The sequence below is a fragment of the Temnothorax longispinosus genome, chromosome 7 (assembly GCF_030848805.1).
Source record: "Temnothorax longispinosus isolate EJ_2023e chromosome 7, Tlon_JGU_v1, whole genome shotgun sequence".
NCBI classification, from domain to species: Eukaryota; Metazoa; Arthropoda; class Insecta; order Hymenoptera; family Formicidae; genus Temnothorax; species Temnothorax longispinosus.
This window is the reverse complement of record NC_092364.1, coordinates 18846913-18871779: the sequence shown is the minus strand read 5'-3', so window position 1 is coordinate 18871779 and position 24867 is coordinate 18846913. Positions and strand designations below refer to the sequence as shown.

Here is a 24867-nt window from a genome sequence, read left to right as displayed (position 1 = left end):
ATCCGGCAAACGCCGACGGCTCTCTCCGATGGCATGCCGGAGAAATGATTTCAGATCTTTCATCATTTGTTGCTTTCCATTTTCTTTTTTAAACAGCATTTTAAGCGATATGTTTGCACAGTTATACTGTGGATACTATAATCGTTTGTGGACTCGTGTCACGAACGAGACTGTAGACGAATATCGATTTCATTGAATAAATATGTGATTTATTACAGCCAATATTTGGACTTTAGACTCTAATATTAGATGATAATGATGATTTTTACTTAGATTGATACTGTATTATAAATATTAAGCAAGTATTTATTTGGATTCGTATTTTATTCTAGAAAATATATATAATAATGTTCATTATAAGATGTTAGGTTAAATAGCTGCTCTATCATAAAATGTAAACCAAAGTAAAATTTCATACCTGACAGTCAATTTATGAGATTATTTGGTCCAGTCAGTATTTGAAAACTAATACCATCTTGACAGACTAACGGAGTCAGATGTAAAAAGCTTCATCGTTGTTTTTGGATATTTTTATTTTAGTTAGTGCTCGATGTTTGCTTGACGGCACACTTGATGGTGTTTAGATCTTCATATATCTAACGTTGATCAAATATTGAATCTATTAATAGAGCTCTTATTAGAAACGATTTCTACGATTCGCTTGAGTAAATACACTATTATAATATGATGCTTGAGTAAATACACTATTATAATATGATATACGTGAGTGGTTACACCGTCTTGCAGCTTTTAAAAGGAGTTACTAAGTTATTTTATGAAAGAAAATATGAATATTTTATGAAATCCACAAACACACTAACAATTAAGCCGTTAAGCTTTCTGCCTGAAAGTTCGTTGCACAATCATTGTCGTCTACGAAGACTTTATTATTCTAATCGCTCACACGTGACAGAATTACATCCACGTACGCACGGTCGAATATTGAATATGTTAATAGATTCGCTTATCAGTTTGCGCTATCCGTGATTAGAACTTATTATAAATATAGGAACCAGTGCAGGGGGGAGCCGACTATAAATGTAATACGAGCTCGTGATGTAATCGTGTAAGGCGGACGAGTCGCGCGTGGGTGATCGGTCGCGGGCTACTGCGCATTGTAAGTTACATTTAACATACACACATGTAACATATACGTATAAATACGCACGTGCGCACGGGTAAAAGGACGCCAAGGTGTCGGCAAACACGAGCGAGTACAGATAACCTCGGGGTAAACGTGTAAACTCGGCTACCAGTGTTACGAAACCACGCAAGGTCTGGGAATCTCCTATGTTTTCCGTGTTAATATTTGAACAGCTCCGTCTCGTAGCCAACCGACCGACGCGACGCAAACGCGACGATTTGGAAAAAAACAACAGGAGAGAAGGAAAAGAACGAAAGAAAGAAAAGAAAAACACGTGCGATTTTTTCTGCATGTTTGTACCGTTTGGAGAGACGTTGCATCCATAATGCAACGTAAATACGAAATCGACGCGACGGGGTGTCCGAACATACTGGCGCCGTTTTTCTAAGCACAGGTATAGCCGAACGCGTCTTGATGTCTGTCTATTTCTCGTCGTCGTATCAATGATGCTAAAAGTTTTCTCAAAAGGAAAGCCGACATTAAAGCCGCAAAATAGCGACAGAGACACGATATTAATGATTGGAACTGAATATAAGCCTTTTAAACCGAGGATAAGCCTAAAACTGCGGAATCCCATTAAAAGGTTTCACTTAAACACTGACTTTCTTCAGGTAGATCCTTAAGCCTCGTGGGACAGTTCTTTAGAAAAACTATCGCACAAAAAAGAGCAGCAGGCATTCTTTAACATTTTATTAGTCCTCTAAATGGAAATTTTTCTCGGAAACAAGGAAGAAAGTAGTAAATCGAATGTATTTTTTTCCTGTGGCTGTCGCCTAATAACTCAACAAAAAATGACTTTTTTGAACACCAAAACATGACGAGTCATTTCCTGCAATTTTTTGGACGTTGAATACAATATTTTTTAATTATATTAGTCAAACTTAACGATTTTTCAAGTCGTTGAATACTAATCTGATATCAAAGTTGATAAATTCAAAGTGACGGAGCCAATATGACGGGTGTCAAAAGTAAAAATTCGAATTCCTTTTAAGAGTCGAAAGTCCTAACAACATACTTAATTTTTATTGCAATAAAACTTCTCCAACACGTCACATATCGTAAATGTAATATGCAAAAATACACTAAAATAGTCCTTTTTGAAATTTATCAAAATTGTGATAGAGAACACTTTAGTAAACGGGATCGTATTCAGCATCCAAAAAAACTACGGGAAACGATTATTCTAATTCTTATGTACTTTTTTTACAGCGTAATCGAAATTTTCTTTTTCGAGAGAGACGTCAGGTAGAAATCTCTAGCACGATATACATGTAACAATTTCGTGAAGTTCGGAATCCGGTCAAGCGCCAGTATAGCGAATCGGCAAAATCCCCCCCAAAAAAGAAGGAAAAGAAACACGTTTAATTCTATGCATTCCAATCTTTTTTGGGATATGCTTTCGAGTTTTCAGTCGCGTTTTGTAAAAAGCAACAGCAGTGCGAACTGCTCGCGCGCGACTCGCATGAATATTCATCTCCGGCGTGGAAATTCGTCACGAAATTTCCACGTCACGCCGTTAAAGCGCCTCGCTTGTATCCGCGAGTATATATTTCCTGCTCTGACTCTCTCTCTCTCTCTCTCTTTCTCTCTCTCCCCTCCCCCTCTTCCTTCTCTCTTTCTCTATCACGTCGGGTGTCCCGAAAGGTATTCTGAGTCGCTTTCCGCCGCGCCCACCCCCGTAGGGATTATTTCCTATTAATATGCATTATGGCAAGCATGCCACAAAGCAACGAGAGAGCCAGCCTGGCACTGTGATGTAAATAAACTTAGGCTCCCGGATCTTCCTCCTTGCCTCGGACACGCTTCTTTTGTAATTTTGTCCCGCGCAGCTTTGTCTCTTCGAGGTAATACTTGCTTTGCTACACCAACTGTCCGGTAAACATTTTTCATTTTCCTTAATTCGGTCGTTTGGCGCTACCCTGCGTAATTTAAGAGAGACAAAACAATGACACAATTCTGCAATAGCACGCGAAAAAAAAGGGTTTCGGTTCAGGAGTTCTATGGAAATCTTCCGCGTTTGGCATATAGTTTCTCTTTCTTATAATTATTTTTCTTTCTCTGCAAAGAGGCAAAAAAATGAAATGCTCGGAACGTTACGGAATAATTTTTTTCAACCGGAAGATTGATCTTTTATTCATTATGACTTGATAATATGATAATTCTATAAATAGGTCATCCATACGCCCGTGCAGTGGAGCAAGTATGTGATGACTCAATAACCCTTGCCCTTGACGTAACTTCTTATGAGTAACCTGTCGGTTTCATAACGGGGAATGTGAAGGAAGACGCATTTTTCGCGCGACAGGCTGTGGCTCGGGTATTCTTGAACGGGCGCCATCCTGAGCATTTATAAACAAATTTGAGAATCGTATATCACGGTCATTGTCCCTAGCCCTCGTGCTGACGAAGATCGTCGTATAAGAGAGCCGTGTACGGTGAATGACAAAAGAGAGCGAAAGAGAAAGAGACACGCGGAGAGGGAAAGAAAAGGAGAGACGGTAGAATGCTTGTGTCGATGAGCCCTTTTGAATCGATCGGCATTTGAATAAATTCACCTGCACGCCCTTCGAAAGGAACTGTGTCAAGAGAGCGCAAAATAATGGTTTAAGGAACTAGCGCGAAGAAAAAAAAGGATTACATCGAGAAATATTTTTTTTTTTCTATTGAAAAGTCGCGCTGTTTTCATAATTTTAACTGCTTGATTATTCAATCATTTAATTAATTACGACGCCGCTCGGGAGGTTTAAAATACAACAGTGTTTTCTCGTTACGCGTTCAACGTCTTTGGTATTTTTTTTTATTTATGTTTGCTCCATTGAAAAAGCGATGTGTACACTCATACTTAACGTGGAACGTGAAATGCGGGCCTATTGATCTGCTTTTCCGCATTTATGTTGCATCCAGTACAGAAGTGTCGTTTATCGTAGCAGTCGAAATAGTCGCATATTTTATCCCTATTCGTTTTTCAGCGTCGAGCGGCGTCGGAATCTTCGCAGGACGAAATACGTAACTGAAATCTCAGCATCCAGACCCCTGCGCACCTCTCCCTGCACTCCTCTTTCTCCCCTTCTCTCTCTCTTGCGCGCGCGCGACAACCGTGGATGGCCCCACAACGACTCGCCGCTCTGCGCTCGTTTTCCCTCCCCTTTTCATCCCCTGTCGGCGTCGGAGGGTCTGTAGCCGCAGCTGCCGCACAGCTCTCGGCCAGGTGTGCACTCTCGCAATGTTGCCGCTAGGGTAAATTTCCCCCCGCGGCCCCTGCTCGCTGTCCCCCCCTCGCCTTTCCGTATACCGCAGCTCTTCTCTTCACGGTTAGTTTTCGCCGTCGCCATCGAACCGTCCTCAATTCGGACGAAACCGATGCCAGGATTTCGCATACCTCGGAAAATATTTGCCGCCACGCACAAAAGGCGACCCACGCGCTGCCGCTGCTCGTTCGACACGCAAATATCATCTCTAATAATATTCTTAGGTTTGCTTTAATCCAATAGACAGTTTTTGAGTGCGCTTTGGAAAAACAGCGTCTGACCATAACATTTATTTACTTTTCCTTGTCATACATGTTATATCTGTCAACGACCTAATTCTTTGTTTCAGATCGAAAAGATTATTGATTTCAACAAATATATCAATTTCTAATACAGCTGATTTTATTACAAAATTTTTTAACAACTACAGTTTTACCAATATTGGAAGTTGATACTACAAATAGATATTATCTCTCGTAGGTCTGATGAAACATTTGGCGTCACTAATAAGTAGTGTTGTAATTAAGCACAATCTCGAACGAGACAGTGGTATTTTGCAGAGAAACGTAATTAGTATTTCTCGTATATGATAATCTATCGTTAACACGTACAGACGACTCTCTCTTCTTCCCAATTAAGATTTATCGATGACTGATTGATATCAATAAATGCTAATAATAGCAAATAACATAGCCAATAACAGCAAATAATTTACCACTGTACTGTAATATAAAAAGTAAATACCATTTTACATAAATCTGAAAAATTCACATCTGTATATTGTCAATGCAATTGTTACATCACCCTCTTTATCTCGACTCCTTATCTCGCATTTATTCCGCAATTTGTACGCGAAATTTGCGCGTTTCGAATAAGCTCGGTCGGTCAATCGACGCGCGTGGACGCGAATTTTGGTGCGACGCAGCGTGATGAAATGTATTTTTATTGCAGGACGTATACACAGTCGACAGATAGGAAATTGCGGAAACCAGCGACCGACGATGTCTCGATAAGAGCGGCGTCGGGCTACGCTCTCATTGCCTCAATTTCCACTTCCACTTCCACTTCCGGTCGCGATCGCTTTTTCCCATCGGCCGAGCCTAAAAAACCAGCGTCACGAACCCGCGCGAACCCGTGTGCGTCACGCTCGCTCGGCATTGTCGAGTGAAAAAGTGGCGCAATAAAAATGGCTAGTGCGTAAAGCCGCCAAATGTACGCGCGAATATTTTTTTTTCCTCAAAAGCGTCCTCGCGAGCATTTTGGAACCCATCGCGGCATGAAAGACTTATCGTAACAGGTTGCGATCGTATCTAAACGCTATAATCGTATCTTTGCGTCGAGACAGGCAAAAATGGACTCATATTGCAGCATAGATAAATAAAAAATCGCGCGACGGAAAAATACGAATAATACTTTTTTTTTTACTTTACTTAAATATGACTGTCGAATGAATTAAAATAGCTTGTTCTCTCTTACCACTGAACGCCTTTGACTTTAATTAATTCGTGCGGCGCAGGGAGATAAGATCCCAGTAAATTCAATTTCGTGTTGTCGCACTGCCGGAAATACCATCGAAAGCGAGTGCGACGTGCGACCTATTGCGGAACGGGGCAAGCGGGAGAGAAGTAGGATCCATGGATCCATGGATTCGAGGCGTCACGACGCTCGGCTGAGCGTGTATCCCACCTGAATACCGGAAGCCAGGGGTTCCCCGTGACGATGAGGAAGGAGAGAGAGAGAGAAAGAGCGAGAGAGCGGGAGATAGAGCTAGCCTACCGGAACACCGGAACCGGAAGGGTGCGGAACCTACGCGCTGATTTCATCCGCTGATGAGACCGTAGCGGCTCGTTGACTTTACCAATGTTGTTATTAGATAGTCTGCGTTCGTCAAAACGCGCTGTTCTTAGGACATGAGCATTACATTTCGGACAATGCAGGATAATTTAAAATATACGTTCCATTAAAACGTTACGAATAAATTTAAAAATTCTGAAACTTGAAAGCACATTGAATGAGCAATACATATCGAGATTCCCACTGTCCCTATCTACTATCTAGCGAAACCACTGCCAAGGGAACGGGCTTGGAAAAATTAGCGGGGAAAGAAGACCCTGTTGAGCTTGACTCTAGTCTGGCACTGTAAGGAGACATGAGAGGTGTAGCATAAGTGGGAGATGGCAACATCGTTTTACGTGCAAATATTATGCTTAGCAATTTGTGAAGAGTAAAATGCGTGAGACTTATGTCAGAAAAAATGCGAGCGTTCTGTACTTAATTTATTTTGAACATTGATATGCTCATTACACTACATTTACAAGACACTATTTTATATCGTGATTTTTTATTTATCTAAACACTTATATTTGAGTCATATCGCTTACAAATGATCCGCCAGGTGAAGGTGGTCCGATCTCCGGACAAATCCAGAGGCACGCGAGCTTTATTTTGACACACAGGCGTCTCTTTCAGCTGCGTCGATCGAGGCTCGCCTCGCGGATCGCACGTCAAAAGATTACTTTGTGCCGTCCGCGAACGATGACTAATGAGCCGGGGTGGTTTAAACAAAACGTCGGCGTATCGGCGCGGCCCCGAACGAAATTGCTCGGCAACCTACCGCGTTGCGGCCGGTGCGCCTAAACAAGAGGCCGCCATTAGGGCCAAATGACTCGAGGCAGCTAGCCACTCGTGATTAAAAGGGCGATTTGTTAAACGGATACCGACGCCTGGCATCGCGGCGACGTGAGCTGGCCAGATTTTAACCCTATCTTCTCTGCGTTCACGAAATAGCTCGCGTTTTGAGCCTTCTCTTTCCTTCCTTTCCTTTTTATTGTTCGACGCGTGGCGAACTTGGCGAGCGCGCGATAACTCAGATATTTCATTTCGGCGACGGCGCGTTCCGCGAAATTCACCTCGCAATGTGCTCGGTGGCAGTTTTGTGTACAGGCTTGTATGAGTGGCTACGCTGATTGCGACGATCCCGTTATTTCCGTTAACACAGCTCCTTGTTGGGATACGCCATTGCGAGCTGATGAAGGGAATAATGTTTCGCGAATTGTAATTAAATTTGAAACACTCACCGACTCGCACTCACCAAAGGTAATTCTTATTCTGTTTTATTTAAAAATTTAAAAAATATATAAAACTGTTTTGCGTTTTGAAAATTATTATACAAAGTTAAATTCAACGATTATAATGTTATAGCGAAATTCGATATCTATATATTTGAAAGTTGTCAGGACCGTCTCTTCTGTCAACGTGTTAACGAGGGGGTTACGCATGCCATTACAGTTACAATCGTCATAAATATTTAAATAATATTCGTTCACCCTGATTTATGCGTAACACCGCCCGGTTACCGGCGACGAGAAATCGCGTCGGATTTCCCCATCGTGTCAGCATGGGAATTTCGACGAGGGCAGGTGGAGCATAATTAAAGTCGCGCGCGCACGGCGTTCCCTTTTTATGGGAAATCCGTGGACGAAGCACCTGCCAAAACGGCCGATCGTGTGGGACGGCACAACGTGAACGACGAGATTTCGCTTTGGCATTTAATAACGCCGAGGTTATGGGAACCCGGTCACACGGGTGGAACAACCACTCCCCTTAAGTACAGTGATTATGCCACGGGGGACACGGTATTTGCGCAATGCATCGCAGGTCTTATGTCGAAAGAGATCGCCTATATGTATCGGGCGATTATCGATCCATCTCCAATGAAATTACGATTGCAAATTTGTTTGATAAATTGCATTCTACGTTAAACGATTGCACTTGCCATCATGTAATGTTAATGTTAAAATAAATGGTAGTAACAGCCGTAGTAATTTTTATCACGATTTTCCTCACTCGTCGAGAATTAAATGAGATCAGAAGATTGAAAAGTCGTTAATCTTGGTGCGCACGCATTTGTCAGTATTTACAAGCGACATTTTGCGACGCAAAAATTTCCTGTCCGAGGGTAGGTTTCTCTTGGTTGAAAATAGAATATCCAATCTCCGTAAAGCTCCGTATAGCTTTGATTGATGATATTCGTGCCAGGAGAGAGCGAGTTGAACTCGTCAACCAAGGGGGGTGGTAGTTTCGGGGGTGAAATTGTCTTGTCACTTTGACAAATGGTTAAGTGGAGCGACACTTAAAACTGTCTGCAGTTCCGATTTCTTAAATATTTTTTTCTCTATTTTCTCGACCACCTACTGTGTGTCTTTTCTAAATGTCTGCAAATGACCTTGCAAAATTCGTTGTTTCGGTACGTCAAAAGATATTTAAACTGTCTTGATCGATGATTAATCATTGTTCTTAAATCTCAAAGAATGCCGTGTTTTCTTAGGACAATTTGCAAAACCTTTTTTCATATAAAATACTTTGTGTAGAGATATATTTTAAATGGTTTTTGATAGTACTTTTTACAATAGCTTTCTGAGATATTTCTTGAAACTTAAAATTGCATTTTTCTCAAAATTACTCCGGATAGATATTAATTGTTTTTCCCCTGTACTTTTCATATTTGATTTATGTATATTTGTTTGTATATATATATATATATATATATATATATATATATAAACTGTTAATGTTTAATGATTTAATAATTGTTTATAGTATATTTATATTGTGTGTATTTATTCTTCTATATTTAATACCGAATATGTATATCTTCGTTATACTTTCGGTGAAATCGAATGCTTGCATAAGTCACACCACTCTGTGGTCATGCCCAAAGATAGATCGAAAGCTACGTCTATTAATTCGAATGCTTGCCGCTGAGTTACGCTCTACTTGACAAAGGAATGTGCGATCGTCATTCGGTACAATCTGTCATCGTGGCAATCTCTGCGTACAGACTCAAAGTGCTTCGCTGCGGCTTTACCGATTATGGATAAAACGATTTTAATTAGAGTTTATCGGAATTATCAAAATAAAAGTATATATCTGTAGTTACATGATTTTCTCGCGAGCCGGCGAATTAATCAAAATGCAAGAAATATAAGAAATATCGCTTGCATCATAAAATTTCCATACGATGAATAATTGCATATCGACACCCGTTGATTCAGATCATCTCGAAATCTCGGCAACGCGATCCAATTGTCGTGTAAATTTCGTGTTCGCATCAAGCTACCGCGGCAATTCTCTCGGATTACGAGAGCCGAGAGTGTTGTCTCCGCGTTGCGTTACAAATTTCTACGAATGCAAGTGCATCACAGTGCTCAGCGCCTTTTCGCATTCCGTAGCGCAATGTAATGCGCGAAACGCCCAGTCTCAACATTATTCACCGTCCAATTTGTATATCGTTGCCAATAATCGCTAACGACAGCTCGATTACACAGTGAGAGATCTCTCGGTGGCGATTTATCTACTTGACACACGCTTTTATCGCGTATCGACGATTTTCCGCGGCGAGGACTTTTCCGCGCGCGGCTTCTCATAGTGAAAAACATAGAAAGTGAAAAAACAGACCGCTTCTATTTGCGGCACAATAAAGAAAAACGATTTCACTCTTTGTCCCGCGTTCTGCCGCGTTCTCCAGCAGCTTTGGTCGAGCTCACCTTTCGCTCTCCGTTCTTCCGATTCTCCGGCAAACAACCTATTCGCCGAGGGCGAATCTGCTTGTCCCGGCGACATATTGCGCCGACCAAAAATCACATTCCTACCGACCCCTACCGAATTATAGCGTCGGCGGTATTCACCATGGTGAATTCACATTCCCACACACACACATACGCGCGCGCGCGCGCGCGAGCGTATGGGGGGTGCGGCGACGGGGACTCACGCAACCGACACGCATGAATGCCTAATGCCTGCGGACAGTGATTTCCACCCTCGACGAGAAAGCGCGCCTCCTACCTCGTTCCCGCTTTCGATCCGCGCTTGCCCCGTCCACCCTTTCTGTGGGCAGATGGGGTTCTCACGACCCCACCCCGCTCTCACCTATAGCCCACGATGTCGCACGTAATCGGTCGCACGATAATGCCCGCTGTCACAACACGCAAACACACGCCCGTGTTCCGATTAAGAAATCAAAGGATTAGCCGTGACTTTGGGATAAACGTTCCGTTTCATTAGAGATATTATTCGACGGCTGCACGATGTAATATGCGTGCGGCAGATTCCAGTAGCTCCTTTGTGTAACTTATTATACGTTTCTGACCGTGACAAGAGGCTTCGTAAAACGCGCCTATATAACGCGATTATGGCAATAAGTACCCGTTAGTCCATTTGATATAGCGCCGTAAGTTCTTAAATCACATTATGTCGCGGCAACAAAACTCCGAGAGATACCGGTTGACTGTAATGAAGATTTAATATTCATCATTTCGTCCTATTTAATGTTAACTCATATATATTATACATTTCTATTCGTTTCCGACAATAATTACGTTTCATTAGTCGACAAAAATCTGATATTTTCTGTCAGCAGCGCCAGTGATAACTCGATAAAGCCGATACGAAAGCGTTCGCGTCGAAAAGAGCGCCCAATAAATTCCGCTAACGGATAATGTATTAATGCCGCGGAGTCACGACGGTATAATATGTAGATGTAGTAAGAGAGAGGCGAAGTATGTATGTGTGTGTGCGCGCCCGCGCGCGCGCGTGTGTTTCGTTATTACACGCGCGATAGGCGTATTGCAAATAAACGTATCGACACATAAGTACGTCGTGCTCCACACTCCGCCGCACAACACGGGTCTACACCTTGTCACCATCGACGCCGCCCTGCGCGTTCGTTACGCGCGTATATTATTCATCCCGCGTGTCGACTACGTTGAGACGATAATGGCCGGTTGTCGCTCGTCTATCTTTACTGACGTCACTGTTAACAGGTTGGGCGAAAATACGTCCCGCCGACTGCCGACAGCCTCATCGTCGTCGTCGTCGTCGTCGTCGCGCTCGTTAACTGCTTCTTCTGCAAGAGGATATTTGCGCGAAATGCGAAATAGCCGGAAGCGACCCGCGTCGCGTCGTTAATTAGAAACGTTAATAAAATTAATTCCTGTATTATAGCGATATATATATTTTGTTATACAAATAATAGAACTGGGTATTAATGAGTTTTATGTTTTCTCTGTCTTTCAGGTCAGATAGCGATCGTAAAATGTTGAACCCGGAAACCGGTTGCTACTCCGAATCCGTACGAGCATGGTGAGTACAATTTAATTTTTCTGATCGATCCGACCTCGCGACAGCGAGATTATGTCACCTTTTAATATGTATTTTTATCTATTTTACCGCGTATCTATTTTTGATCGCGAGGTTAACAAAAATACACACCGCGGGTTTTTTGCCGAAAACGAAGTTAACCGTTGCACGTTGACGCGCGGGCGATCCCCCCCCGGGGAGATTTTTAACTGTTTTAACCGGTGCGGCGTTAAACAGCGGGCACATTTCCGAAACAATGGGCATGAATTTTTGTATAATTCGCCACCATTCACACTCAATTTTGCCGAAAAATCTATCATCGCCGTTATTCCATCGCCGCGCGAGGTTTTCCTCGCGCGCGTGCATTTTTTTCTTCTCCCCTCGTTCTTTCTCTCTCTTTCTCTTTCCCTTGCCTCCTCCCTCCATCACCCGCTGCACTCGTAAAAGGTAATTTGCCGCGACCGCTGATGTATTTATAACAAAACGAATTAAACTCGGCGCGCGCTGCGCGAGCAGGTAACAAAACGCGGCCGGCCGACAAAACCCCGGGAATAAAATACGCAAATATTTGCGTGTTTAATTTGAATCTCGCTTTGGGGGTCGAGCACACGGCGGTGGCGCAACGGGAGGGTTAATAATGAAATGTCGCATTGTCGTCAGAGGGGGTTGAACTTCCTCCCTCTCTCTGGCTCTCTTTCCTTCTCCCTCGTTCCCTGGGATGATTTTGTTGCGCGCAGCATATTGTCGTCACGTGTTGTCGCCGTAGTACCTGCGTAGGACCGCGAAGGGCCGCCGCTCTCTCTTTCTACCGCCTTCCTTTTTTTCCCCCATCTCACCCACCCGTAACGCCATTCTCTCGCCTTTGCGTTAATTTATGACGGGCTCTACAAACTCACCACCGGATCGCGCGCGGGTAATCCGGCGGTGCCACGACCTGCACATCGTACGCGATACACTGCGAAAAGTGCCGCGTGCTTAACCCTTCTCTGCGAGCTGAATTCATTCTTTCTGAGGGGCACAAGTGTGTTTAAGTCGTCGAGAATGCCGCGACCCTCGAGAACGACGCGTGACGAATGCTTTTTGTGTGTGCGTGGGGGATGAGGCATCACCTTACCGCTCTCTCGAAATGAAACGAGGTGGCTCAATTTTCGGGTGATATTCGATGGCGCACTTGACTTTCCCTTTGCCACATCATTGTCGACACACGATTCTGATTTAAGACATGCTTTTCGCGAATTCAATTTGAAGCGGTAATTATCATCAACCTTCTCGCCGCGCATAAAACAGAAGCTGTCAACGGAGAGATATGGATATCTCGCCCCCTTCCGTGTACTTGGTACTTTCGGTCAGGAGCGATTTATCTGCAATTGTGGTGGTTTTTCTCAGAACATTAGGGACGCGATCACGGACTGGCGGAGGATTGTACGGGGGAGGGACCCGGGACGGTACCTTAATGCGATTAAGGTCGTTATCAGATGTCGCTTCCACTTCTTGCGCGATGACGTCGACGGTGCTCGTTTGTCATCGCACCGACGTCGTCACGGGGGTTGCATGATTTACTTCCGCCTTTCCCCTTTTCGCGCCCTCCCGTTTCCCGCCGTCGATTTCTTCGTCACGATTCGAGCGTGCGACGTGCGTCCGCGTGAAGATGAATGTATTTCCGTGACACAGACACACGGACGCACATATAGACGCGCGCGAGACAATCTCCGGCAATTAATTCAAGCGTCGCGCATCTTGTCAGCCATCATTGATTCGCATGATAAATCATTCAAGTTGTTTATACCGTAATTAACGACAAAATTGTTTACACATAATTTGAATGAAAAAGTAATTTATACGTTGTTCGCTCTTACTTTACTTTGGTAACCATTTGTAATCTTGTTGTAACCATGAGTAATTTATAATGCGTTTGAACTGGACCGTCAAAGAACGGTGGGTTTTAAAATCAATTGCTTGAAGAATAATGTGCCTCCCATTTGAGGCTTGCTCAACTTGCGTGTCCGTTCGTCGTCGAGAACGTTCCGTGAGCGAGCGGGTTAAATGTACTTCGAATTAGTTTACGACTGACACCAGCGGATTCGTGAAGCAAAAAGGGAAATAATGACAGCGCCTAGAGAATAAATTCTCAAATCGTAGTGCACGCCGGAGAGCTCGCGTGTCGCACGCAGGTCTCAGCCGTATACGCGTCAGGGAGAACATCCGAAGATTCGTTAAGGCCAGCCGTTGACGCCTTTCGCCATGACCCAGGACGGCCTAAGGCCGATTTAGTGTCGTATTAGCGGCGAAAGCGAGGAAAAATGGTCGGTCAGAACGACGAGGAAACGCAGCCTGTCGTATTGAAAAAAAAAAAGGAAAAGGAAAAAATATGGCGAAGAGTTGGAGGGAACTTCGTCGAACACAGGAAGGGAAAAAAAGTAAGAATACTCCTCGCGGAAAAGATAGACTCCGTGGTCATTGAAGGCGAGGGTGTGGCCAGGAGATAGGGATGATTAGAAGCTACACCCTTCCCTCCCGTGAAGAGGGCACGAGCAGCTCCGGGGGCGCAGCCGGAAAATTCATGGAGTTACTTAGCAGTCTTCGTGCAGTCGCCCGTTTATTTTAGGGGCGAAGGCACGAAGGAAGTCGTTACGTCGTCGTCGAGAGGTCGCCCCCGGGGTGGAGACGGTAATCCTAATTAATAATTAATTACGCCGGGAGAGACCGTCTCTCGCCCTACTCGACCGAAGAGTAATGCTCGATCGGATTCTTCCTGTCGGCAGCGCGATTTGGCGATACGGTTCACCGGCTATTTCCGTAGATTTATGGCCATCGGGCTGCGCCGTAAATCTGATTAACGTCTTACATTAGCCGCGTTTTCCCTTTGTTAGGGAAAGCATCAGAGCGTTAAAGTCCGCTAATTAATACATATTATTCTCCCATCGCGCGCTTAATGATCGCGATATGTATCTCGTATGATTTTCAACGTGCGCTTGCGATAGAACCGTTAATTATCCATTTGTTGTTGTGCGATTTATTTTCCTTGCGATACATGCCTACATGCCCCCTTTCCTTTTAACACGATATTTATTTCCTTAATATGAAAATGATACTTATTACACCATGAGTTATATCGTCTCGGTACGTACGAATCTACACACTCATATCTATAATGTTCAGCATAGAATTGAAACGAAACGTCTCGATACTCGTTTGTCAAATTCTCAAGAACGCATTTTTTTGCTTTATCGCGCGCTAATATTTGGAATGTGAGTTGTCCCTCGCAAGAACGGCACGTATGTATCTCTCGCTTTGCGGAAGCGATCATCGGCAGTAAATTCTCCCGTGAATGGGACGCCACATAACATTGGACGTTCGGTGGCGACCGAAATAAATAACCATCCGGAGCTTCCTGCAGTCCAGAAGTATGGCGCTTTTCCCCGTCGTCCACGAAAAAGTCAATGCCGGACTGTCGGGAAAAGTCGACCAAGTTTTACGAGGGCCGGTCGAAGAAAGAGGGAGGGATATGCGTGAGAGAGAACGAGGAGAGAAAAATCGAAGAAAAAGAGTCTGGGACTCGTTTCGGCCGGACGCTAGAAAGAGAGATCTCCCGTATACACGCCTAAAAGTTGTCTATGTGTGTTACATACTCGTGTCTGGGGATTCCAGAAACACCCTCAGTTTGTCAAAAGGCGACCCTTCGGTGCCACTTACAAGCAGCAAATTTGTCTTAGATAAGCAAAACAAACATAGCGGTTGACCGCGTCGCCGCATTACTATCGCCATTGCCTTCGTCTTTCTTCGTACATCTTGTTTTACATCTTCTTTTTCCCTTGATCGAAAGAAACTATAGGTTTTCTTTTATTGGACATTAATTTGCGAAACATGCAAATTTGACTAGAGTATAAATTGTGGTTCACTGGAACGTTACTAGTTTGGAGAAATCAAAAGTTTAATACTTCTCTTTTAGTATTCTGTAATTAATACGATTATTTATATTCTTTTCGAGGAAAGTCACGAAATATCAAAAGTAATCAATTAAATTTAAATTAAAAAGAAGATATATAATAAATAAATCGTGTTCTTTAAGAAAAGTGAGCTTCAAATTCTAGAACGCATCCTCGTTATTACTGATCATAATTTCTCGGACACCCTGTATAAAGGGCCGCAGCTATTAATGGTGCATCCTGTCCATGGTCACCGAGTTATGAATCGATTCCGCGAATGCCGTGTTTCGGCTACTTTCTCGCATTTCGACCGCACTAGGGATTTGCATATATTAGAGTTTATCCTTCTGAGAACGTTCGTCTTTTCGGGATGCACGCGCATTTACGAATGCTCGCTCTGAATTTTGAACAGAATTTTCGTGGCAACCTCATTATGGTTATTTGTGCTCGTTTAAACACTGCCCGCGGCACGCCGAATTGTTGCAAAAAATTCACCTTTTTTTCCCCTGCGCTGACACACATTGTAACAGAGTGCTGACCAATTTTAACGGACGTTACCTGAAAACTACACTAAATAGGAATTAAACCAGGAAATGAGGCCTCGCAAAAAATCCAGCTCTCGGCTCGGTTAAGGGTTCACTTTCTTATCTAGCTTGACACGCGATGACTGTTTTCCTGATCGTCCGAAATAATACGTGAATGCTAGGAAGAAGAAAACGTATATAATGCAGAATCATTGGATCTCATTATAAAGATGAGTTTGATGCGCGATAGATATATCTTTGTCGGGAAGCGACAGGTTAAATCCAGATGTCACATCGAGAGAAGACTCTCTTTTAACACTTTAATAGACGCGTTAACTCTCTAATGGATACCTCTGGACATTGCCTCGTCTTCTTATCGATCCCTTCATCAGCGGTGCCCACATCGTTCGCGCGCACCCTACTTTCTTTAGTGCCGCGCGGTCACACGAAAGAAAAGAGATACAAATAACTGAAATCCGCCGTTAGCTAATTAAACCGTCATACCGAGCTTACAGGATGATATTTTGATTTTTATTAGTATCATCGCCGTGCGATATTTACGTCGCGAAAGGGTGCAGTTCTGTGAGAGATCCCCCTTGTACTCGACACCCAATGAGATTTTAATGCGCTTCCCGAAGAGGTGCATGTTAGACCGATGATGGACGCGAGCGCGTGATCGAGAAAGGATTACGACGTTCAGCATGACTATGTTGAGAGAAAGAAGAGCGGGAGAGAGACGGAGAAAGAGAGAGAGAGGGCTAACTGCGTATCCGCATTCGTCTCGGTGGGGTGCTTCGTCGGGGCTTTTGCGTTCCTGCGCAGGCATCCTTAGGGCAGCTGTGCAAAAAAGAGGGATTTCGGGCTCCAGCTGCGTTGCTCTATGAGGGTTACTTGTCGTCGATGGCACCGAAAGGATCCAGGGATCGTATACTCTCGTGTGGAATGTTCGTTGATCGAAACTACCGTTCGATTCCTTCTTCAACATGCGCTCTGGCTTTGCGAGTGGATCGCGCAAATGAAAAGGGTCCGACACCTCGATGTGTCGATCAACTTTTCATAGAAGTATTTAATCCGCCAATGTTTATGTTCGCGCTAGTGCACAGAGTACATCAGTTGACATCTCGCTGCAATAACTATAATAAAAATATACAAATGTTTTCAAATAAAACATTTATTTATTTATTATAGTTATAGAAGCCGCAGGCATTTTGCGTTTAGAATATGAAGTTGAGACATTAAAGATACATCGCGAATTATATATAAGTTATATTGAAAAGTAGGACATTAGATAGCGAACAGTGTAAATTGATTTGCCTGCGCCCCCAGCGAAGGGTATTTTTGGGTCACGATTCTCCCGGTCCCATGGGCCTCGTTGTACCAGACAACGCGCAAAAAATGATCCGGAATGATCTCGATCGAGAGACGATGTTCGGCAACGGGGCGATGGTGTTGGGGGATTTCGGCGAGAGAGTCTCTTCTCCTCGCGCGCCTACTCGCTACGGTACAATACGTATATTTGCGAGAACGGTCCTCGGGGGAGGGGCGGAGGGGATTGTCGTGGGGTAAACATCGTGTAACCACCGGGGGGGAAACACAGGGGTGAGCGCACGTTCCCGTGCTTGCATACGATTCCATAAATATTTTATTGGCTCGTCATTCGACTTTATTGCGCCGCACGATCGAATGACACGCCGGATTAGGCGGCAGTTATTCTCTCGGTGCACGCGAGAAGCGCGAATCATACTGATTTATCGCTTTCGACTTCTGGCCGGCGTTGATGAGTAGGTGTAAATGTATTTTTTAAATGTTATAATCAATATTTTTTATGCGTTCCCCTATATTTGTTAGAAATTGTAGTATAACTGTTCCGTGTATTTAGCTACAATTCAATCTAATTGAAGTAAAATTATTTCTTTGAATATTTCGTGCTTGCACATGACAGTTATATATATAAATTGTAAGTACTGTATGGTAGACATTACTGAAGAAAAATCTCGCGTAACTAATTTCCCAAGATTTTGCCGAAAACTTTTGGCACAAAGGTCAAAAAAGCGGCTCTTTGACATCTCCGTAGTTTGTCACTTTAAACGTGGCTCAAGGTTTCAGCAAATTTTTCTAAAAACACGCACCGTCGGAAATATCAAAGTGAATCCAAAGTGAACCGTATCGTCCTAATTTTCCGAGACGTTGCTCGCCCTACGCGGCAATCGCGTTCCCGCAAGGGAATATATTTTTCACGACGCAACGACCCGTGGAAAAGAAGCGAACGGCCCGGCCGCGCGGGCCTCGTCTCGCTCGCACGTATACCAGCGTTACGATGTCTCGTTCCCGCGCTTAATTAAGCCGAGCCACTTAGTACCGGTGAATGCTCTTTGATTGGCAGACGAGGTGCCTGACGATAACCGAAGCTGACAGGCCAGGTACGTTGCGCCTATCCGCGCCTATGGCCTCGCGCGAGCGAGTCGGCCACTCAGTCAACATCAGGCGAATGCTGAGTTATGTCGAGGGTCCGAGTTCTTTTAAACTCGCCAATAAATCGGGCCCCAGTCTCCATCGCCACGACCGACGTGGCTCCTTCGTCTCCTCGTTCTCGCTATCCTTCCTTCGTTCGCATCCCCGTCGTACTTCTCCCTCTTCCTTCACCTTCGCCGCGGACGCGAACAGCTCCCTCCCGGTAGTCGTCGTAGTCCTTTTATTTTTTACCACCGCGCGTCGTCTCCTCTCGCGCGCCTCCGCGCTTCCTCCTTCGCCTCGTCTTCAGGTAGCGCGAAATTCATTGCAGCCTCCTCCTCGGCCTCTCGCGTCTCCTCCTCCTCCTCCTCTTCTTACCTGAGCCTGAGCGTCCGTCCATCCGTCCGGTCGAGCGAGGTGCGAAAATATCGGCTCGTTTGCCCGATGACTCGACGGCTTCTTCTCCGCTCGTTTCTTCCATCTTTTTTCCCCCCTCGAGAGAATTTTTTCTCGCTGCCGCGTCTCCTCTCTTTCTTCGCGCGTGCATCATTCTGCGTCTCTCTCTCTCTGATTCTGCTTCTCTCTCTCTTTCTCTTTCTCTTTCTCCCCTTTTTCCTTTTAGTCGGTCGGATAGTCGATATTATTTCTGCAGCGGCATTCCATCGGATCGATCCTTCGCGTATCATCGGTGCCGGACAACAGGAAGAAACTTATACACGACAACGGATAGCGACGATGAGAGTCGAGATACGACTCGATCGCGATTATGTTGTTAGCCTCACGAATTTTAGGCAGGATGGATCGACGTGTTAAAACATACGTAATACTATTAGGATGCCTTCAATGATTTAATCGTTTGAAAGATATTCACCAAAGCGACACTAATACTGCGTCGCGTGTATATGAGATAACATACATCGCCGTAATGTGTCGTAATATGACGATGCAAGAAAATTATATGTTACTGATATGCAACATAATAGTAGACAGTTAACAATGACCATTGGTAATATACTAATTTGACGGCGCTTCGAAAAGATGCTATTACTTTTATGCACGAAGATGCGGTGAGCTTCAATCGCCAATGCAAAAGTTACTAGAAGTAAACGCTGTCAATCGCATTCTGCATATTTACATATGTTTTACACGCGTTCATTAAACGAATCAGATTCTTCACGTCAGTCATTTGTTAGACTCCAATTTCCTAAGCAAGCGTATTTCAACGTCATCTATCGCGATCGGGAATCTCGGTGTGGCGTCGTCACCAATTAATAATTACGACATTGTCGCCTCTCGCTAAACGCTTTAATCAATGTCATCGGGCCAATTTCCGATCGCCGTTGGTTCCCGTCCCATCCCCGTTTTCGTCCTCCGCCGCCTCTCCCCCTTCTCACCACCACCACCGCCACCATCTCCTCCTCGTCCTCCTCCTCTCGCGCGCGCCTATCAGGGCGGCTCCTCTGCAGGAAATTACGTGGTACACGATCGAAACGCAGGAAGTCGCAATTTATCAGTTTCCAGGCTGGACGCGCCGCCGGAGATCGCGATTCCGATTTTCCTCCCCGCTCGCGCCTTCCTCGTCATTCACAGCGTGGACCGGCCTTAATGACGTTTGAAAATCGATCGCTTCGATCTCTCGCACACTGTCACTCGTCACTCAGTCACGCTCCGCTAATTGCGAGATATTTATCTCTCAACGTGCCTCTTTTTTTTTTTAATTCTCCAACCCGGCGTCTTCGACAGCCTCTACGCGCGAGGTGTCTGGCCGATTTTATTTGTTGTCGTAATCGTAATCTCCTCGTATCGAGTGATTAATTACGTCGCACGTCGGCCGTGGCTGGAATAAGTCGATCGGCTCGCCGCAACGTTAATAACGACAACTCGTAACTCGTTCGTATCTCGTTGCGCGAGTCGCGATTAAAACAATCGACGTCACGACACTCTAGGAACAATACGATGATTGATCGTTGAGCGAATTAAAATGCTGCACCTAGTAATAAATAATACCGATGAATTGTACGAATAGTATTTTCCGCCGACTTTTTCGCACGATCGTCGAATCGTGTATTCGATCGTCCCGATGTTATATTCGTCCCCGGAGAAGCGATCGGCCGACCGATATCTTTGCACGGTCGGGGAAGATAAAAAAAATATTCCGTGCGCTCCATGCACGCGCATGCATCGAAATATCGCTGGTTCCGCTGGTTTCGAGTACCCGGCGGGTGCTTGAGTACCCGCTCGGCCGCGGTTATGAATACGCGGAGGTCTTTTATGCGATTCTCACGCGAGCGTCGCGATTCAGTATATGCTCGGCTCAAGATCTACGATGAAGCTGTATACCGGCGTTCTCTTGAAAAAAAAAAGAGAAAAAGGAGGAGAAGCCTCGTAATAGACGGTTCAAAAGGGCCGCACCGGAAAATCGTCGATGCTCATCCGTGACGTCGAGGATCGATTTCGGATGGATTCCTACGTCGTTGTTTCAACAAGGAGAAAAACCGGCATGGATCTCGCAACGAGTGCCGATCATTTGTCGGCTAAATGAGCCGACGATGATCCGAGAGCGGTCCACTTAAGATCGCAGCGTCATTCCTCGCGAGGTGTAAAGATATTTCACGGAATTGCACGCTGCTTTAAAAATTCGTTACCGTTCTTATGGTTTTCTTAATTTCATGTGGGATGGGCTATAATTTTCTGAACAGTTTCCTGCGTTTTCTCGCACGTTAGAAACACCCGCCACATTAAACTATATATCTGCTTTTACCGCAATTTTTGCGATATTATTAACCGTAGAAATAAAATCGAATAATTATTTTCTAGATACTCGTGTTAGAAAGAAATGATTATTTTTAATTAAATGTTAATGTTTTGAAGTTAATTTAGCTTTAGTTATCTCTACTTAGCGCCGACCTTTTTCTCAGAAAAAGAGACCTTTGCGATCTTAGTCCGTTATTTGTCCAGACAACACTCTTGTCACACATCTTCAGCCTTCTACCTTGCGCCTTTCAAGAATTTTTGAAAAACACCTCCCCCGTTGGTTCAAAAAATAGAAGCACCTGTCTAACATTCTATTCAAGTGACCCAACAAGTAGCCTAAGAGCTGAAGAATAGATATACGATATAGATCATAGAAAATAAAATATTTACAAAACATCTTAATCTTTGTTTTATGGGACTTACATAAATAGCTATTTGTGGTCTCTTTATAAAAAGTGTTTTTACATGTTGTTTGCTGATAAACTACATATCAGCAAACATGGCTAAAAACGAACACTGTAACACGCGATAATTTTCCCGATTCAGCCGGAAGTCGCACGCCCAGAGTTGATCTGCGTGAAACTTTACGTAATTCTGCTTTGAAAGTTGGACAAATAAAGCATATTTCTCGAATAGCCATTTGCACGTGAAAATTCTTCTGACACATAATTTCAATGTTAACAAATTTAATTTTTTTTCAGTGATATATAAATTTATAAATGAATAGTCATAAAAATAGATGCACAATTTCGTGCATTTGTATACATAGGTATTTGAGCTCTTATGAGCTCTTGTGTAATTCCGCAATTATTTGCACAATATGCTCACCGTGTCATCGCGAGATGTTTTCTTTTTCTCCTAAAATATTACGTTATACTTTTTGGAATGAATCATCTGAACCAGCACACACCTGGCGAGTTTAGTCAGCCATCAATCTTAATCATCCGCAACGCGTTGAGAGAAATATGGCCCTCCCAATGCGAGAGACTCTTATATAAGAAGAATAATAATGAGGATCGTATATATAGAACGTAATATCTATCCGGGGATAATTACGGGCGCGTAGGCATCATCAGCCATATCGTAATTATGATATCAGTATTACAAATAGCGCATGCTAAAAAAAAACGGACCCCGATTAAATTTAAAGACTAAGAATCTAGAATAGGTCTGGCAGGGAATTTCACGCGTTTCTCGAAAATCGCTCGGATAAATTCGCGATAACCGACGTATTCTCGGCAATCGCGTCAGGTCAACAGGTTGTTCTTCAGCTGGCCGACTTCCGGCGACTCCTCGCGAAGAGAGGGAAGAACGATTCCGACGCCTCTCAATTGCGAACGATTTAAGACCGCCATTGGCCCCGACCTCAGAGGCAGCCCGCAAATGAAAACTTTCCCCATCTTCTTTCGCCAACTTCCGCGAAAGACTTCGCGGTGGAACTGCTCCTTCTTCTTCTTCTTCTTCTTCTTCTCCGCCCTTCGTTTCTGCTCGGTTTCTACTTATTTCCGTATGCGAGTTGTGGTTCGCCGGGCAATCGTGTTTCCCGGAAACCTTCTCTGGCGAAACGTGCCGTGCAATAAATTTTACCGTAGGCTCGCATTTAAGCTGAGCGGGGTCCTGCCTTTTCTGCTACTTAACCGACATCCTATACTATGTACATACGTATATAATAAACGTATACCGGAAGTCAGATTAGAAAGTTGCTGTCGTTACACATTAATAAGAGATCGTTAAAAAGAGTTAAGTCGAATAAGTACTATGGATATTAAATTGTTGTGAAAATTCTGTTCTCTTCAGGTAATTTTAAGATTGTATTTTTATCTTAAATCGTCTTAATTATGCAGCCAGCTATATTAATAATTAGATATCCGAATAAAGGAAAATCAAACTGAACGACAGTCTTATTTTGAGCACATCTTACTAGAGAAATTTGCGAGATTCGAAAAGAATTCTAAAAATGTCGACAACAAGAGGATCGATGGGCCTATATCCTTGCGCGGATGATCGAAAGAAATGAGGGGGAGGAAGAGAAGGAGAAGAAGGGATGGGTGCTCCTCTAATCTGCCGGCAGTGATCAGGACCCGGTATCGATGATGAAGTCTCGAAGCCTTTTGAAGTCTGCCGTGCCTCGCGACGGGGGGGATTTCTCGGAGTGCTGATCCTGATCCTCGTGCGGCAGCTCACAGCCATTTTGTCTGTCGGTACCTATCAGTCCCATCTGTCTTAATGCCTGTCAAAATTAAAACTGAGGCTAGAAACATGCCGATGGGAAAATATACTAATGACATGAATTTCAACGTGTCAGCCGTTCATAATGCATCTAACTCCTTTCGCAGGTACCTTTTCTCAAGGATTTTTGCACGTTTGGAATCGCAAAGTAACATGAGCATTGCATCCACATAAAAGCTATATATATGATAAAATAAAGGTCTCAAATCAATAGGCATTGACCATCAGGGGAGAATGCTTTGGCAGTCGGCAGCTTTGTTTGCGAAAAATGTACTGTCATAGCTTCTTTGTAGGAATAGGATAATCCTTCGCAGGACACCGGAAGTGAGATACCGAATCTGCCAATTAACACAAAATAACTGAAAATATGAAAACACAGCAGGTTGCACAAATAATTAATCACATATAATATCCCCAGTTCGAGGACGTTGTACACATTGGTTTTTTTCTTTTAACGAATCTTATTTTCGTTATTCTTGGCATTACGAGATATGTCTTTAAGGTTGTATAATGAGATAAATGAGAAGAGGATATTTATCTTAAAGAATTATGTTCGATCAAAAATGTAGTTAGTAAATTTTTGTTATTTAATATGTTGGGCGTTTCTGTTCTCGTAATGCCAAGAATAACGAAAATAAGATTCGTTAAAGGAAAAAAACCAATGTGTACAACGTCCTCGAACTGGGGATATTATATGTGATTAATTATTTGTGCAACCTGCTGTGTTTTCATATTTTCAGTTATTTTGTGTTAATTGGCAGATTCGGTATCTCACTTCCGGTGTCCTGCGAAGGATTATCCTATTCCTACAAAGAAGCTATGACAGTACATTTTTCGCAAACAAAGCTGCCGACTGCCAAAGCATTCTCCCCTGATGGTCAATGCCTATTTTATGACTAAGATAGTAAAGTCCAAAAGAAAAAGCAGGTAATGGGATGTCACTCATTTTTCCTTGCCAGTTATCCCTTACTCTTTATTTCTCACTTTTCCACATTTATCTGTTATACAGATTTTTACAGACTTCCGGCCTTTTCCCAATGTGTACTTATCCATCATATATGATAAGCCGAGTAGATTTTTTTAGTTTACAATGTAGAGACTTTTAGACTAAAATCATTTATCTACTATAGATAATGCACGTGCCATGCTTTCTTAATGTTAGAATCGCCCGAATCGCCTCGTAGTTCTTTGTCTTCAACTATTTGAAAGTGCCTGTCACTTTGTGAAATATTTATATCAATAATAAGAAATGTATTAATAGGTTTTTGAATTAAATAATCTTTTAGGATACATAAATTATTTCATTTTACATACAACTTTAAAGGCAATATACATAACTGAGACTTTTCTTTTAAATAACATTGTCAACGCATATTCAGGAAAACAAATATTTCGTTAAAACTTTGTTGAAAATATAGAAAACAAATTTTTTTTTAAACATGGCTTATAATCAT

General features: G+C 43.4%; 1 protein-coding gene across 10 annotated transcripts in view; it reads left to right on the top strand.

The window, feature by feature from the left end:
* Positions 1–24867, top strand: part of Soxn (SRY-box transcription factor soxNeuro) — a 280985-nt gene that overhangs the window by 223290 nt on the left and 32828 nt on the right. For 9 of the 10 annotated variants that reach the window (XR_011732851.1, XR_011732846.1, XR_011732850.1 and 6 more), the window contains one exon: positions 11467–11532. The exons of the other annotated variant lie outside the window; for it this stretch is intronic. Coding sequence is in view for 2 of the 9 variants with exons in the window: in XM_071783124.1 (XP_071639225.1) it covers positions 11467–11532 (66 nt within the window). In the remaining 7 variants the exon portion in view is untranslated. The remainder of the gene's footprint in view (positions 1–11466; positions 11533–24867) is intronic. 10 annotated transcript variants of the gene reach the window in all.